This window comes from Oryx dammah, unplaced genomic scaffold, assembly GCF_014754425.2.
Source record: "Oryx dammah isolate SB20612 unplaced genomic scaffold, SCBI_Odam_1.1 HiC_scaffold_12, whole genome shotgun sequence".
NCBI classification, from domain to species: Eukaryota; Metazoa; Chordata; class Mammalia; order Artiodactyla; family Bovidae; genus Oryx; species Oryx dammah.
Genome location: NW_024070196.1, coordinates 59,379,530 through 59,395,469, shown reverse-complemented (window position 1 = coordinate 59,395,469; position 15,940 = coordinate 59,379,530). Strand labels below are relative to the sequence as shown.

The following is a 15,940-nucleotide window of genomic DNA, read 5'->3' as shown; positions in this document are numbered from 1 at the left end:
TCACACCTGAGGGGCAGGCCAAGAAGACTTCCTGGAGGAAGCAACATCTAAGCTGAATTCTGAAAAATAAGAAAGTATTATCCTGGGGAAGGGAGCAGGGAGAGATGAGGATGGAGTTTGGCTGGGCTCAGATTATGTAAGGAATTTCTCATTCATTCTCAGGGTAAATGGGGAGCCACTGAGAAATTTTAGGTAAGGGAATTTCATTAGCAAAAAGAAACAAACAAAAAAACAAACCCAAGTCTTTCTGTTTACAGAGATAGAGTGGGGGCAAGACTAGAGGCCATTTTTAGAATGAGGAGTGGCTTGGGAGCCTGGGGGTGACACCACAAGTGATCTTGGTTACCTTGACCAGTGACATGGTTTCCTGATTGTGTGTGTCAGCTCTGCAGGGCCCAGATGAAAGAGCTTTGTTCCCCATGATAACCTTGAAAGATGACTCAGCAGAGAAGAGGGCAGGCAGCGGAGAGGGTGCAACAGTCAGTTCATCTACAGATGACAGCCTGTCCTTGGCTCATGGGAAAACAAGGCAGAAAAGCAACAACAACATAATAATACCTGTACCAGCCAATACTACTTCCTGCTTCCTCCACCAGGGACCAAGCCTTCATCTCTCTCATTTGGATGACTTAGTGGCCTAACTCCCCTCCCTGGTTCCTGCCCTGGACATATTCTCTGTTTTGCTCTTAGTTTTCAAAATTTCACTTTATTGAGGTATAATTTACACAAAATAAATGCATCCCTTTCAAGTGTATGGTTCAATGAATTTTGGTAGATATACGCATCCATGTAACCATAGTCCAGTCAAGGTAGAGAACATTCTTCTTCATTTCCAAAGTTCCCTACAGCATCTCCTCAGTCACTTCCCCACCTTCACCCATACTCTCTGTCCCAGGTAGACCATTGATCTACTTTCTGTCAACGTAGAAGAACGTGATCATTTCAGAGTTTTATGTCAATGGAATCATCCAGTATGGATTTTTTTTGTGTGTGGGGGGTGGGGGGTCTGCCTTCTTTTGCTTGGGACTGCATTTCTGAGATCCATTTGTGTGGTTTCATGAATCAGTGGTTGGTTCCTCTTTATTGATGAGAAGCATCCCATCACATGGGTTTGTTGCTGTATATCTATTCACTTGAGGATGGATATTTGGGTTGTTTCTAGTTTTTAACTATTATGAATAATGCTGATATGAACAGCCAAGTGTAAGTCTTTTTGTGGATATATGATTCTTTACCTTGGGTAGATATCTGAGTTGAATTGCTGAGGATATATGATAAATGTATACTTTTTAACATAAACAATATAAATGAAACCTAAGAGCTAAAACTATATAAATTCTAGAAGAAGAGAACATATTAAGAAATCTTTTTGACCTTGGAGTAGGCACAGATTTCTTAGTTAGGACACACAAAAACATAAACCATAAAATAAAAATAAGTGATAAATTGGACTTTATCAACATTTAAAACGTCTGCTGTTTAAAGGACTTTGTTGAGGAAATGGAAAGGCAGGAGAAAATATTGTCTGTAAATCATTTATCTGACAAAGGACATATATTGAGAATATTAAAAGAAGTCCTATGACTCATTAAATAAGAAGACAAATGATCCAATTTAAAAATGGGCAAAAAAAGATGTATGAACCATCAAAAAACACATACAAAAGTACTCAGCACCATTAGTTATGAGGAAAATGAAAACAGAAACAAGATATCTCATTATGCACCCAAGACAAAGGCTGAAATTAAGAAGACTGACCATGCCAAATGTTGACAAAGACGTGGAGCAACTGGAATGCCCAATGGGAACGCAAAATGGTATAGCCACTTTGGAAGAGTTTAATAGATTTTTTAAACTCCTTTGTGAAAGACTAAAAAAAATTCTTAAAGCCCTCTCGGTGCTCCCCATTGCACTAAAATAAAATCCAAACTTTGTGCTGTGATCTATAAAGCCTTCTATAATCTGGCTTCTGCCATCCTTCAACCTTATCTTGCATCCTCTCCTTCAAGTTACTCCCTTTCTGCCACATTGACCTTTATTCTGACCTTGAGGCAGAGCAAACTCCTTTGCTATTCCTTTTGCCTGGAGACTCTTTCCCTGGCCCTTTATATGGTGGTTTCCCTGATCAGGTCTCCACATAGATGTCTTCTCCTTAGAAAGACCTTTTCTGTGCATTAAAAATGGTCCCCCTACATGGAACTCTGCTTAAAGTTGTGTGGCAGCCTGGATGGGAGGGGAGTTTGGGCGGAGGGAGAATGGATTCTTGTATATGTATGACTGAGTCCCTTCTCTTTTCACCTGAGACTGTTACAATACTGTTACTCAGCTATACCTCAATAGAAAATAAAAAGTTTAAATTAAAAAAAAAGAATTGAAAAAAGAATGTAAAAATTAAAAGTCCTCCTGCCATCTGCCATGTCTCATCGTTTTACATTTTTGTTCTTTTTGAAAAATGTATTTAGTTATTTGATTGTGCTGGGTCTTAGTTGAGGCATGTGGGACCTAGTTCCCTGACCAGGGATCGAACCATGAGTCCCTGCACTGAGAGTGTGGAGTCTTGGCCACTGGGCCACCAGGGAAGTCCCCTTTTTACCTCTGAAAATCTCCTACATACTTGCTCACTATTTACCTCCCCTCTCTTCCAACTAGAAAGAAGGCTATGAGAAGGCAGGGATCTTGTTTCTCTATTCAACACTGTGCCCTGTAACAAAGTTCCTAACACACAGTAGGACCTTTACAAATGTTGAACCCCCTAAGTGTCATTCACAGGGACAAGGACAGTATAGCTGGTTTCTAGCAGTTCTGGGATATGAATCCAGCTCTCTCTGGCCCTAAAGGATTGGGTCTACCCCTTCTGAAAGCTCACAGTGAGAGGGGGCTAAGTCTTGGAGGGCAAGACTAGATTCCAACTGCAGGATATCCACTCGAGTCAGTGAAGGAGAATTCCAGGCACGAGAAAGGCCAAGTTAAGCTCCCAGAATGGGAATAGCTTGAAGGAAAGCCCAGGGTGTGTGCTGTGGGGCCCAAAGGAGCCCAGCTATGACTTCAGTCGGCTTCCTTCCTCCTTGGAAATCAGCAAGAGAAACAGGGTGAGTTATTGACATCCTCACCCATTTCCCGTATGAAGAGAGAAATCTAAGGACAGGGATGGGGTTAAGCATGTGGAGATGCTGCTTCTGTGTTGAGATGCAGTTGTCAGGATTTGAGTAAGACCCGGGGGCACAGGTGGTGTTAGGGGTAAAGAACCCGCCTGCCAACAGAGGAGACGCAAGAGATGTGGGTTCAATCCCTGGGTGAGGAAGGTCCCCTGGAGTAGGAAATGGCAGCCCACTGGAGAATCCCATGGACAGAGGAGCCTGGTGGGCCACAGTCCATAGGGTTGCAGAGTCGGCTGTGACTGAGCAACTGAACACACACCGCTGTGGGGACACTCTGGGGACCTTGATGCCTCGGGTGGAGATGGAAAGGATTGGGCCAACTGAGTCAGGCCTCAGGGCACCTTGGGCAGGATTTCAGTGGATTTGAGTGTTATCTTTTTCACCATGGTTGAAGTGTGAAGGCAGAAAAGCATGCAGTGTTGAGATGGTTGTAAGCTTGGAATCAGCCAGATGGAATTTCAGATTTGACTCCACCACTTACTAGCTGTGACCTTGGGTGAAGCCTTTTTTCCCCTTGAGGCTTACTCTGCTCATCTGTGAAATGAGGATGATGGTACAGCCATTTACCAGGTTCTTTTTTCTTTTTTCCACTAAATTTTTTTTGTTGTTGTGGGTAAAAGTCACATAATACAAAACATACTATTTTAACCGTATTTAACTGTACAGTTCAGCAGCACTAAGTACACTCACATTGTTGTAAAACTCCTCATCATCCATCTTACGAAATTTTCACCTTCCCAAACTGAAACTCTGTCTTCATTAGACGCTAAGTCCCCATTCCTCCTCACCCCCACTTCCTGGCCCCTGGCACCCACCCGTGCACTTTCTGACTCTATGAATTTGACTATTCTAGGTATCTTTTATAAGTGGAATCCAACAGTGTTTGTCTACACCTGCTGTATATAATTTGGGGCTCCCCAGGTGACTCAGTGGTAAAGAATCTGCCTGCCAATGCAGGAGACATGGGTTCGACCCCTGGGTTGGGGAGATCTCCTGGAGGAGGAAATGGCAACTCACTCCAGTATTCTTGCCTGGGAAATCCCAAGGACAGACAAGCCTGGCGGGCTGCAATCCATGGGTTCACGAAGAGTTGAACACGACTGAACATGCACACACGCATTATACATCATTTACAGGTTCTTCAGTCCATTCCATGAGGAAATGCATGTCCTATCTCTTGGCTCGGTATATAGCACTTAGCGAGTGTTTAATAAACGGGGCCAGTTATGATTATAATGATTGTGCTTGCACCTTCTAGAACTCCAGCGAGGTTAGCAGTGGAGCCGAGATTGGAAGAGGACTCAAAGAATGGAAGATGTCAGCGATCTACCAGTAGTATGGGAGTCTCCAAGAATCCAGGTTTAACATTCAAAGCAAAGACCCCTCACCTGGAGGCCTCCGTCCATCTGAGCATTCTTCAAGGATCTCCTTGGGTCCCAGGTTATCTAATTTTTGGATGGAGAGGGGAGCAGAGGACAGGCCATCCAGACGGCACCGAAGGGACTTCCCTGGCGTTGCAGTGATTAGACTCTGCCTGCCAATGTAAGGGGCCCAGGTTCCATCCCTGGTCAGGGAACTAGATCTCACATGCTGCAACCGATAAGAGTTCAGATGCTGCCACGAAAGATCCTGCATGCCAAAACCAAGACCTGGAGCAGCCAAATAAATAAAATAAATAAAAATAAATATATATTAAAAAAAGACAGCATTGAAGACTAAAGACCTATGTGTGTTCAGGATCAGGAGTTCTGTTTTCATTTCTTTACTGAGACTATGGGCAAGTAGTGGAACTTGTCACTTGATCAAATCTGTCAAAAATGAGAACATTTACCCCCCTGGAGGTAAAGAACCTACCTGCCAATGTAGGAGATGTGAGACGCGGGTTCGATCCCTGGGTCAGGAAGATCCCCTGGAGGAGGGCGTGTCACCCCACTGCAGTGTTCTTGCCTGGAGAATCCTAGGGGCAGAGGAGCCTGGCGGGCTACAGAGTTGGGACACAACTGAAGCGACTTAGCACAGTCCCATCCCATCGGACTGTGGAGACCAGGAAATGAAGAGGGGTGAAGAGAAGCCCCTGTGTGGGGCTGGCACCCAAGAGGTCATGAGCAGAGGAGCACGTGGGCTAGCCCAGCCTGTGCCTTCACTCTGCCTGAGAAGTTGGAGTCTCTGAGTTTCTGAAGCTGCCCGCTTGGCTTCAGAAGAGAGAGATTCCCAGACGTTCTCAGTGCTCCAGACATGCCCAGGCTTGCAGGTGCCATTTTGACTTTTCGAGAGGCCCTTGACTTAAGGGTGTGAGTTCACAGAAAATGCTTTTGTCTAACGTGTAACCCTATCTTGACCGGTGCAGATCCCCTCCCCGGCCTAGGGAGGGGAATGGGAGTCCTCCAAAGACCCCGCCCACCTTTTATCTCTTGGCTTGTTCCAATAGTTTGGGAGATAGGCCAGGGAGATACCAATGTCCCCAAGATCCCCAGGAGAGATCAGCTGTTGACTTCAAAGAGTCAATGCCTTCGGATCAGAGGGATGGAGAGTGAGTGATTACAGCAACTTTGCAAGCAGTGAGGTCCCCTGGCCAGCTGGACTGACAGGTCTTGGGCTTTCATTTAAAGGAGCAATCGATCAGAGATGATGATGGGGGTTTTGTGGCTTCATACACGTCTCCCAGGATGCTCAGGGAAACAAGGAAAGGGGTATCATTAAAGTTGAGTTACAATTATGTACCACATGCCCTGTGAGGTCAGGCGAATGCTACTCGTATGACAGGAAATCGAGGCAGTGAAACATCTTGCCCAGGGGCCACCCAGCTGTTAAGATAAGAAAGAAGGGATTGGCCCCTTCTATTCTAGCTGACACTTCCTCCTTCCACTCCTAGTTTCATTACCTTGAATTTAGCACCTGCTGTCTTGCCTGGAAGATCCCATGGACAGAAGAGCCTGGTGGGCTACAGTCCATGGGGTCGTACAGAATCAGACGCAACTGAAGTGACTAAGCAGTAGCAGTGTGAGGTTATACGGGGAGGAGGAGCCCAAGACCTCTCTGACCTGTTTACATCACCTTGCCCTTGTCCTCTGGATTCCAGCCCACCCTCACCTTCTTTCCCTTCTTCTTTTGGAAATAATATTTATTATTTTTTTGCTGCACCACGTAGCGTACGGAATATTTGTTTACCTACCGGGGACTGAACCCGCACCCCTTGAAATGGAAACTCAGAGTCTTAACCACTGGACTGCCAGGGAACTCCCTCTTTCCCTCCTTTGGAAAAAAAAACACCCCTTCTCTCTGCTGCCTTTGCTCAGGAGACCTCTTCCTACCCAGCTCGGGCTTATCTTTCAGATTTGCGCATGCAAGGAAGTCCTCTGTGACCCCAAGAAAAGTTCGGACTCCTACTCCCAAGCCCATTACACATCCTGTCCTCCATCCTGAAATGTATCACCTCTTGGAAACTCACTTGTAGAATTATTTTGATTAAGGTCTGTGGACCATGCCAGAAGACTTTAAGCCCCGTGAACACAGAGAGCTCATTTGTCTTGTCTGTGGCTGGATCCAAACACAACTGAAAGTGCAGTGAAAGTGAAAGCTTCTCAGTCATGTCCGACTCTTTGAGAGCCCATGGACTATACAGTCCATGGAATTCTCTAGGCCAGAATATTGCAGTGGGTAGCTGTTCCCTTCTCCAGGGGATCGTCCCAACCCAGGGATCGAACCCACGTCTCCCACACTGCAGGCGGATTCTTTACCAGCTGAGCCATCAAGGAAGCCCAAGAATACTGGAGTGGATAGCCTATCCCTTCTCCAGCAGATCTTCCCGATCCAGGAATTGAACCAGGGTCTCCTGCATCCCAGGCGGGTTCTTTACTAACTGAGCTGTCAGGGAAGCCCTGGAAGAGCAGAGAGGCACCCAAGAAGACCCCAAGGGAAAGAGTCAAGGACCACACAGGTGGGCAGAAGAACCCAGAGAGGTCAGTTGCCTCCAAGATGCTCTCGAAAGAGCCCTTTTCATGCTTCCTGGCCCAGCTCCTCCGATTCTAGGCAAAGGTGAAGTGCCAGACGTTCACCAGGACTCCTAGTATGAAGCCAATATGTGTTTTGAGTGCCATGTGTTTATGCTTTTGCCTTTGAAGACTGCCTGGGAAAGGCTAACAGTCATGGAAGTAACAAACACTTTGCTTTCTCTTCTCTTGCCAAAAGCAATCTTTAATCACCCCACCAAGTAATGGGCTCAGAATAGCATAATGGAAACAAAGTACTTAAAATACTTTCTTGGGTGGATAAACACAGCCAGGGGTGGGGGATAAAGTCTTACAGGCCCAGCCCCATCCTTTTTCACTGTATACACAGTAGGGGACATGCAAGGAAGAGAAAAAAAGTCCTTCCCAAACAAACAGGTCATTGTAAATAACCAGAACACACATATTTTTAGTGATAGCAGGATCCTCCATCCTGAAGATGATGTCATAGTATTAGCTGGGTTTCCCCTTCCCCTTAAGAAAAACCCCGTCACCAAGTGACAAAAAAGTAGGTCTGACATAACCAAGCAGTGGGAGGGAGTTTTCAAAGAGATTATGAGCAGAGTCTTAAAGAGTCTTTCTCAAATCTCTTTAAGATGTGGAGACCACTGGGGGAAGGAGATGGGTAGTGGAGTCCTGCGGAGGTCTCTGTGATTCTGAATGTTTTACTGGTGTTCAGGGGAGGAAATTTGTGCTGCTGCCCACTTGGGCTAAAGCCAAAGATGGAAGGAAAGTGGCAAAGCTCTGGGCTGTGGAATCCAGGCTGCAGACACCTAGAGAAATATTGAGTTTGGTATGAGAGAAAAGCAGATCTTCATACTGCAGAGATAAACTTTTTAGTTGTGGCATGTGGGATCTAATTCTTGAGCCAGGGATTGAACCCGGGTCCCCTGCATTAGGAGCCCATAGTCTTAGCCACTGAACCACCAAGGAAGTCCCCATAGGCTCTTGAAATGGCTACCTCCTCCAAGCAGCCCTTCTGGATTTCCATAGATAGTTGGAATCTCTTTTCCATGAGATGAACAAGACAAGAACTAGGAGCCTTCTAAAACTTAAACACTGTATTCTCCTTGGCCAAGTTATTTATTCTCTCTGAACTTTGGTTTTCCCATCTGTGTCATGGGGACAAAAATACCTCCTTTGTGAGTATCCTTAGGCATAGAATTAAATACTAGTCTGTGGTCAGTTCCTCACCCGGAGCACTTAACTTGATCTGCTGAAACGTCAGAATTACCCAAGTATGTCTCAGGGTCTCCTTGAAGCAGGAGGGAGCCGGAGAGGAAGATGTGGGCACGGAACTGGCATGTTTTCCCTGGACTATTATGTCCTGGCCACTGTGTTAGATCCTGTAATGTACATTATCTCCTATGTTCCACATGACAGCGTTTTCAAGGAGGTATAATTATCTCCACTTTTCAGAAGATGCAACTGAGGTTCAAAGTGCTTGAGTAACTTGGCCAAGGTCATACAGTGACTGGCTGAGCTCTGCAGCATCCAGTCCCCACTTCCTCATCTGCTAGTGTCTGATACAGAACTTGGCAGATAGCAGGTGCTCGGTACACATATGTAGCTACAGCTGAAGTTCCCCTCACTTCTTGAATGTTTATTCACTAACAGATTATTTATGAATAATTGCAAACATTCTTCACATTTTTTTTCCTCCATATGTTAAACTTGATCATCCGATATGAACTAGTTAATCGTAGAGAAAACTAACATTTTTCAACACTTAAAAAAAAAATTGCTGTGTTAAGGTCAGTAGATACAGGCTGTGTATATAATAGGATATGGAAGAATGATGTTTGACATGGGGGTTAACGTCATCTTTGCAACTGGAAAGCAGTTTATCAATACAGATCAAGGACTTTCCTGCTGGTCCGGTGGTTAGGACTCTGTGCTTTCACTGCAGGGGCCTGGGTTCATTCCCTGGCCGGGGAACTAAGGTTTCGTAAGCCATGCAGCCTGGCCAAAACTGAAACAAAAATGAAAGAACGCAGACCATGATGTAGAAGAGCTGATCAAGTTGGAAACCCAGTGGTAGTGCTGGTCGGCCCATTTGATCCTGGGGGCCAGGGGCACTAGGTGTCACTGGAATTTTGACAGTGGAGAGTCTGATGTCCTCAGATGTGTGGGCACCTGGGGCTTTACATCTGCAAATAGAGAAGTCCTGGTAACATCCTCCCACCTTCTCTCCCACAGGACTCCCTCTTCTAGACCCGTCCTGCCCTGTGGCAAGGGGGAAAGCATCAGGCAGATGGGTTGCCCTTTTTCAGTCTGGTCTTTGGATAAATCAATCTTCCTAAACTCCAATTTTTCTCAGTTGTCAAAATAGCCATAGGCTATTTGAGAGCATGGACTTCCTTGGTATCTCAGTGATAAATAACTCGTCTGTCAATGCAGGAGATGTAGGCTTGACCCCTGGGCCAGGAAGATCCCCTGGAGAAGGAACAGCAACCCTCTCCAGTATTCTTGCCTGGAAATCCCATGGACAGAGGAGCCTGGCAGGCTACAGGCCATGGGGTCGCAAAAGAGTTGGACATGGCTTAACGACTAGACACCATTTAAGAGCGAACATGGGAGTCGGCGGCTTAGCTTGGGGCCAGCACTTGCCAAGTACTCAGTAAAGATAATTATTGGTAGTGTCAGTATCACACTCATTCATTCACATGTTTGTTAAATAAGTATTAAAGGAACATCTTCCTGGTGCCACTCCAGGTGCCAACACACCTCAGTGAACAAAGTAAAGTGCCTATATTGCTGAGGATGGGTGCTAAGCAAATGAGACTCCCGTAGCAGGCGATGAAAACCTGAAACAGGCAAAGGGATGGAGAGTGAGGGCAGGAGGTGCTGGTTCATAGTGTAGTCATGATGAGACTTGGGCAGAGGCTGCAGTCAGGGAATCGAGGTTGTGAAATTTGGGGGAACAGCGGGAGGAACAGAAAGTGCAAAGTCTCTGACCCAGGACAGGGATGGTTTGTTGGAGGATGAACAAGGAGGCTGCCGTTACTGGAAGGAAAGTGGTCCGAGAGGCTTCGGTCATCAGTAAAAATTGTTTAGATGGTGGCAAGAGATGAGACCAGAGAGCTGGGAGTTGGGAGAAGCCCAGATCCTGTAGACTCTCCCAGGGCAAGTGCTCTGGCTTTGTGTGTGAAGAAAACAGAAGCTGTCTTGAAAAGGAGTGACATATCTCCCTTTCCCCACTCACCCTACTTTAAATTATTTTCAAATTTATTTTTAATTTTTATTTTTCTATTTTTTAATTTTTGGGGGGCCATGCCATTGCGCAAGCTTCTAGGATCTTTGTTCCCTGACCAGGGATTGAACCCAGCCCCTCTGCAGTCCTAATGACTGGGCTCCCAGGGAATTCCCTCCCTTTTTATTTTATGAAAAATTTCAAGCATATAGAGAAGATGAAAAATTGTACAGAGAGCACCCACATACCCAGAGAGTGGATTCTGTACTTCACAATTTCGTCTGTTTGCTTCATCGCACACCTACCCCTGTCTTCATCCCTTTCTCCATCTATCGATTCATCTTTTTGTTTTGTTGCATTTCCAAAGTTGCAGCCCTCCAATGACCTCATCCCCAAACACTTCAGCATGCCTATCACTAAGCAGAGGTCAATATTTGTTTTTAAAGAGGAAATTTACATACAGTGAAATGCACACATCTAAAGCACATCGTTCTTTGAATTTTGACAATTTTTGACATACTTGTGCAGGCCCAGCCCCTATCAAGCTAGAGAGTATTATCACCCTGCCCCTCCCTCCTGCCCTGCCCCTAGGCAACCACTGTCCTGATTTTTCTCACCAGGTGAGTTTTGCCTATTCTAGAACTTTACATAAATGGAATCATGCTGTATGTATTCATGCTTCTTTCACTCAGTGTAATATATTGGGTAGGCCAAAAAGATTGTTTGGGTTTTCCATAGGATGTTAGGAAAAACTTGAATGAACTTTTTGCCCAACCCAATATTTGCAATTCATCCATGCTATAACTACCCACATATATATGCATCTCAGTAGTAGCTCAGATGGTCAAGCATCCACTTGCAATGCAGAAGACCTCGGTTTGATCCTTAGGTTGGGAAGATCCCCTGGAGAAGGAAATGGCAACCGATTCTAGTACTTTTGCCCGGAGAATTCCATGGACAGGGGAGCCCGTTAGGTTACAGTCCATGGGATCACAGAGAGTCAGACATGACTGAGCGACTAACACACACACACACACACACACACACACGAAATGTGGGGTTGTTGTTGTTGTTCAGTTGCTCAGTTGTGTTGGACTGTTTGTGGCCCCATGGACCGCAGCATGCCAGGTTTCCCTGTCCTTCACCGTTTCCCAGAGTTTGCTCAAACTCTTGTCCATTGACTCAGTGATGCCATCTAACCATCTTGTCCTCTGTCATCCCCATATAGTGGGGTAGTGTTTTTTTTGTGTGTGTGGATATACTGCAATTTATCCTTTCTCCTGTTAATGGACACCAGGGTAGCTGCCTTATATTTTAAAAAGACCCCTCTAGGAAATTCCCTAGTAGTCCAGTGGTTAGGATTGGATTCTTTCACTGCCTTGGCCCAGGTTCAGTCCCTGGCTGGGGAACTGATCCTGCAAACTGTGCCTCCTAAAATTAGAATAAAATAAAGTCAAATGAAATGAAAAGATCTCTTTGGCTGCAGGGTGGAGAACACTCTTGGGCGAAAAGGCAGAAACTAGTCCAGCTTGGCGGCCACCACCAATTGTTCAGGTAAAAGATAATAATTTGATGATGGCATTGTTTTGACCACTGTGTTAAGCTTTTTAGACACTTTATCTCTGTTAACAAACATCTTGGGGGCTTAGAAAACTCCCTTCCTCCTAGAGATAACTCATTCCTTCCCAAGGAAAGACACGATTGTTATGCTTCCCTTTCATATTCAATCATGTTAGTCACTTTAGTCAAAGGTTTCCTAAATCTTCTAGGTTACAAATTTGCAAAGAGGAACCTGGTAACTGGACTCTAGCAGTTAAGGCCCCGGGAAAGGGGATGAATTTCAGAAGCTCCTCAAAGCCTAGGTCAAATGGGAAATGCCAAGAGAGAGATTAAAAGCTCTAAGTAGCTTTCCATCAAGGGGATTGGGGTTGGGGGGGAGGTTAGATGGAAAGTTCTAATAATAAAAAACAGCTCATGGCTTTGAATGTTTACTACAAGCCAGACACTGCATTCAGCACTTTCCATACATTTTCTTGCATCACGAGGCATGACTTAGGAATGTTCCCATTTTATAGAGGAAAGCAAGGATTTAAGCCCATTGCAATCTGATTTCAGAGCCTGCACGCAGCACTGTGGCTGGACCAATTTCCTTTCCATTGGAAAAGATGACTGAAATACATGCAGCTAAGCAAATGGACTCTCTTTCCTTCCCAGTAGAACGGACCAACATATTGGTCCATATGTTTTCTGAAATTACCATAGAAAAGAACATCATTGCTCAGCAGTAGGATGGCTAGTTCTTCTGACTTTGCCTGGGACTTGCTCTATTTGAACTGGAATAGTCACTTATCTTACTCATGAAGGATGGTCAGTGTCCATGTAGAATGTTTCCGTTTGTGATCTGGATTGAGTATTGAGAGCTTAATTGACTCTAAGATGGTGAGTTTACCCACCCTGCTTACTCCTTTAGTTCTGCCCTGCTCAGCCTTAGGACAATCTATTTGGATAAGATCCACTGGGATGAACAATCATAGCAACTTTTATTGCTGATTAGCTGGTATTTGAGGACAGGCTGGTGGGTATGTGTGCCTTTTGCTAGAGGGCTGGGGACCATCCAGTGGTTCTTCAATACTAATTTAGTTGCCCTGTGGTGTGTGGGATCTTAGTTCTCTGAGCAGGGGTCCATTGCATTGGAAGGTGGATTCTCAATCACTGGACCACCAGGGAAGTACCTAGCTCCAAGCCTTGAGTGCCAGAAAGTATTTTTTCTCTTCTCTACATAAAAAAAATGTCTCTCCAGCACAGTTTTGCTTTCCCAACTCTGTTGCTAAGAGCTGCACTGAAATCACAGTTTTTTGAATTTGGATTAAGACATTGGCTTGCTAAATGTTCTGGAGCCTTCAAAACCTCATCCCTTTAATTCTTCTCACCTACTAACTAGATCATCAAAGAGGACTCTTAAGTACATCCAGTCTCTACCATCTTCTAATGAAGACTCTAAATAATAGAACCACACCTGGGCTGGAGAAGGAAATGGCAACCCATTCCAGTATTCTTTCCTTGGAAATCTCATGGACTGTGGAACCTGGTGGGCTACAGTCCATGGGGTCACAAGAGTTAGACATGACTGAGTGACTAAACCAACACCACATCGGGGCAGCCAATTTCAGAGCCTGCTAGATCATGCATTCTGCACAAGGATGGAGGCAGATGACTCAGAGGTCCATGAGCACAATTTGAAAGAAAAAAAATGAAGATTTCTAACTTGTGATAGACCAACGTTAGGGTGACTGGTTTAAACTAACTCTCTTTAGGGTGAAAGCTTTTAGGTGTTTACCCATTGCCTCTTGTGCCTCAAAATGTCTTCCTTTCTAACCCTATATCTTGCCTTTTTTTTTTTTTTTTTTTTTTGCTGCTGCATTGCACAGCATATGAGATCTTAGTTCCCTGACCAGGGATCGAACCCAGGCCGCCTGTGGTGGAAGTGCAGATTCTTAACCACTGGACCAGGAAGTAGGTCCCTCTAATCCTATTTCTTGACTTGTGCTTGGAGCTGTTGATTTGTCTCCACTCTCTACCTAAAGTCTTGGATCTGGCTGCCTTCCTCTCTTCTCTAGATTTCCACAGGAGCCTTCTGTCAGCTGTTTCCACTCTTCCCTCCGTACATCCACTTTTTCTGCAGCCCAGCTGATCTGAAATGTGATTCTGATCACTACTGTCCTGCTCTCAGCCCTGCCATGGATCCCCTGTGTGCCTGGGGGTGATGCTCAAGTCCTTTCAGATCTGGCCATGTCTCCCTCTCCAAGTTCATTCTCTTGCCACTGGCTTGGAAAATGTTTTCAAGAGTTCCTCAGCTATCTCTTCCTTGCCTCTAATTGATCCTAGTCCCTCTGACTCAGTGGCAGATTTTCCACTCTTAAATGCCCCGTCCTTTCAAGGATGTGAGACTTCTGTGTGTTAATTACATTTCTGGAATTTGCTTTCCCTTGTCTCTCTGAGGCTGGTGCCCTGGTGTTGCCCTGGAAGGCAGGAAGGAGAGCCACCCCTTAAGGTACATGGGTGAGATGACCTGGGTTCCAGCATGGTGGAGTGCCATCAAGAAATCCAGCCAAAGGGACTTCCCTGGTGGTTCAGTGGCTAATACTCTGCCTTCCACTGCTGGGGACCTGGGTTCAACCCCTGGTCAGGGAACTAAGATCCCACAGGCTGCATGGCACAGTGAAAATAAAAATAAGTAAATAAAAACAAAACAACAACAAAAAAGAGCTATTCAGCCAGTAATCCCCTGATGCTGCGGGTCTTCCATTAGTAGAGCTCCACTGACGTCAGAAGAAATTCTAGGGACCAACTCACAACTAAATTAGGTCCTTAGGACCCAAAGAAGTACCCAGATTTATCCCTGCAATTGTGGCCTTCTAACCCATTGGCTGTAGATGTCTTCAACCCTTTGTCCACCACTGGCTAATGTCAGTTCAAGCTCAGACCACTCGGGAGACCAGATCACAGGCTTTCTCTATCTAACCCATCTTGGCCTCCCACATCAGCCACTAGAAAAAGGAGTAGATATGGGGTCTTTGGGGGAAGTCAGCCACCAGGTGGGTTCCTTAGGACTTGATCATTAGATTTTATACTGCCTCCTGTGACCTGTGTGGAGCCTCTGGAAGCTGTCCAGTGGACTTCCTGGTCTATGCAGACTCAGATCCTATTCAACTCATGTAGGAGGAAGAAGAACAGGGGAGGAAACAGGAGCCAGTCTCACAAAGACGGAAGCAAAAACAAAATGCCTTGGAGAGAAAAAACGCAAAAAGGCAAAAAGGAACAAAGCTGAGGACAATCAGCCTAACCTTTTCCCTGAGCAGAAACTCAGTTCATTTGGTTTCTGCTTGGAGATGTAGCACCGTTTTTGACAGATGTGTTTTTATGCCTCCTGTTATTAGGGCTGAAAGAACTGTCTTGATATAATTGGGAAAATTACTATTTTAATATCCTTTTCCTCCTTTAAGCGTTATGCATATTTTCCACTACACAAATCTCTGGTTGCTTGCAGTTCAATATAAATGAATTTCACAGATTTTCTCTTCCTCCTCTAGTTGATATGAGTGGGTTGTTTGGATTGGACTCCTATCTGTATGTGTGTGTGTGTATTTAATCTTTGCAAGAAAGAAAAAGGCAAAGCATCAAATAACAGGAAGAAAGAAGACCGAGAAAGAGAAGAAACTCCTGTCTAGAAGCCAGGAACTCGGATAATTATGGGCATTGTTTTTTTTTTTTTTTCAGAGTAACAATATTTACTATTATTATTATCATCTTTGTGGCAGATGGCCTATGATTTTTGCATCCTTTCTAAACTTTATAAATCTGTGAGCTGATACTTGTTTTTTGTCCACTTTACAGATGAGGAGATTGATGCTTAGCAAGATTACCATTTACCCAAGTTCTGGAAAGTGATGGAGGCAGCCTTCAGATGCAGGTATGTGTGACCCAGATCTGTGCAATGAGCTGTATACAGCCACTGTGAACCAACAGGACATACAGAATGGCCATTGACAGTTTTTGTTGCTTTTTCTTTTCTGTAAATCACC

At 45.0% G+C, this 15,940-nt stretch overlaps 1 protein-coding gene across 6 annotated transcripts in view; it reads left to right on the top strand.

Annotated features, from left to right (window-relative positions):
• The window catches only part of LOC120871593, a 277,052-nt gene that overhangs the window by 80,340 nt on the left and 180,772 nt on the right, over positions 1-15,940 (top strand). The window contains exon 4 of one of the 6 annotated variants that reach the window (XM_040251640.1): positions 4,417-5,044. The exons of the other annotated variants lie outside the window; for them this stretch is intronic. Coding sequence (XP_040107574.1) covers positions 4,417-4,681 — 265 coding nt within the window. The 3' untranslated portion in view covers positions 4,682-5,044. Of the gene's footprint in view, positions 1-4,416; positions 5,045-15,940 lie in introns of those variants that run through there. 6 annotated transcript variants of the gene reach the window in all.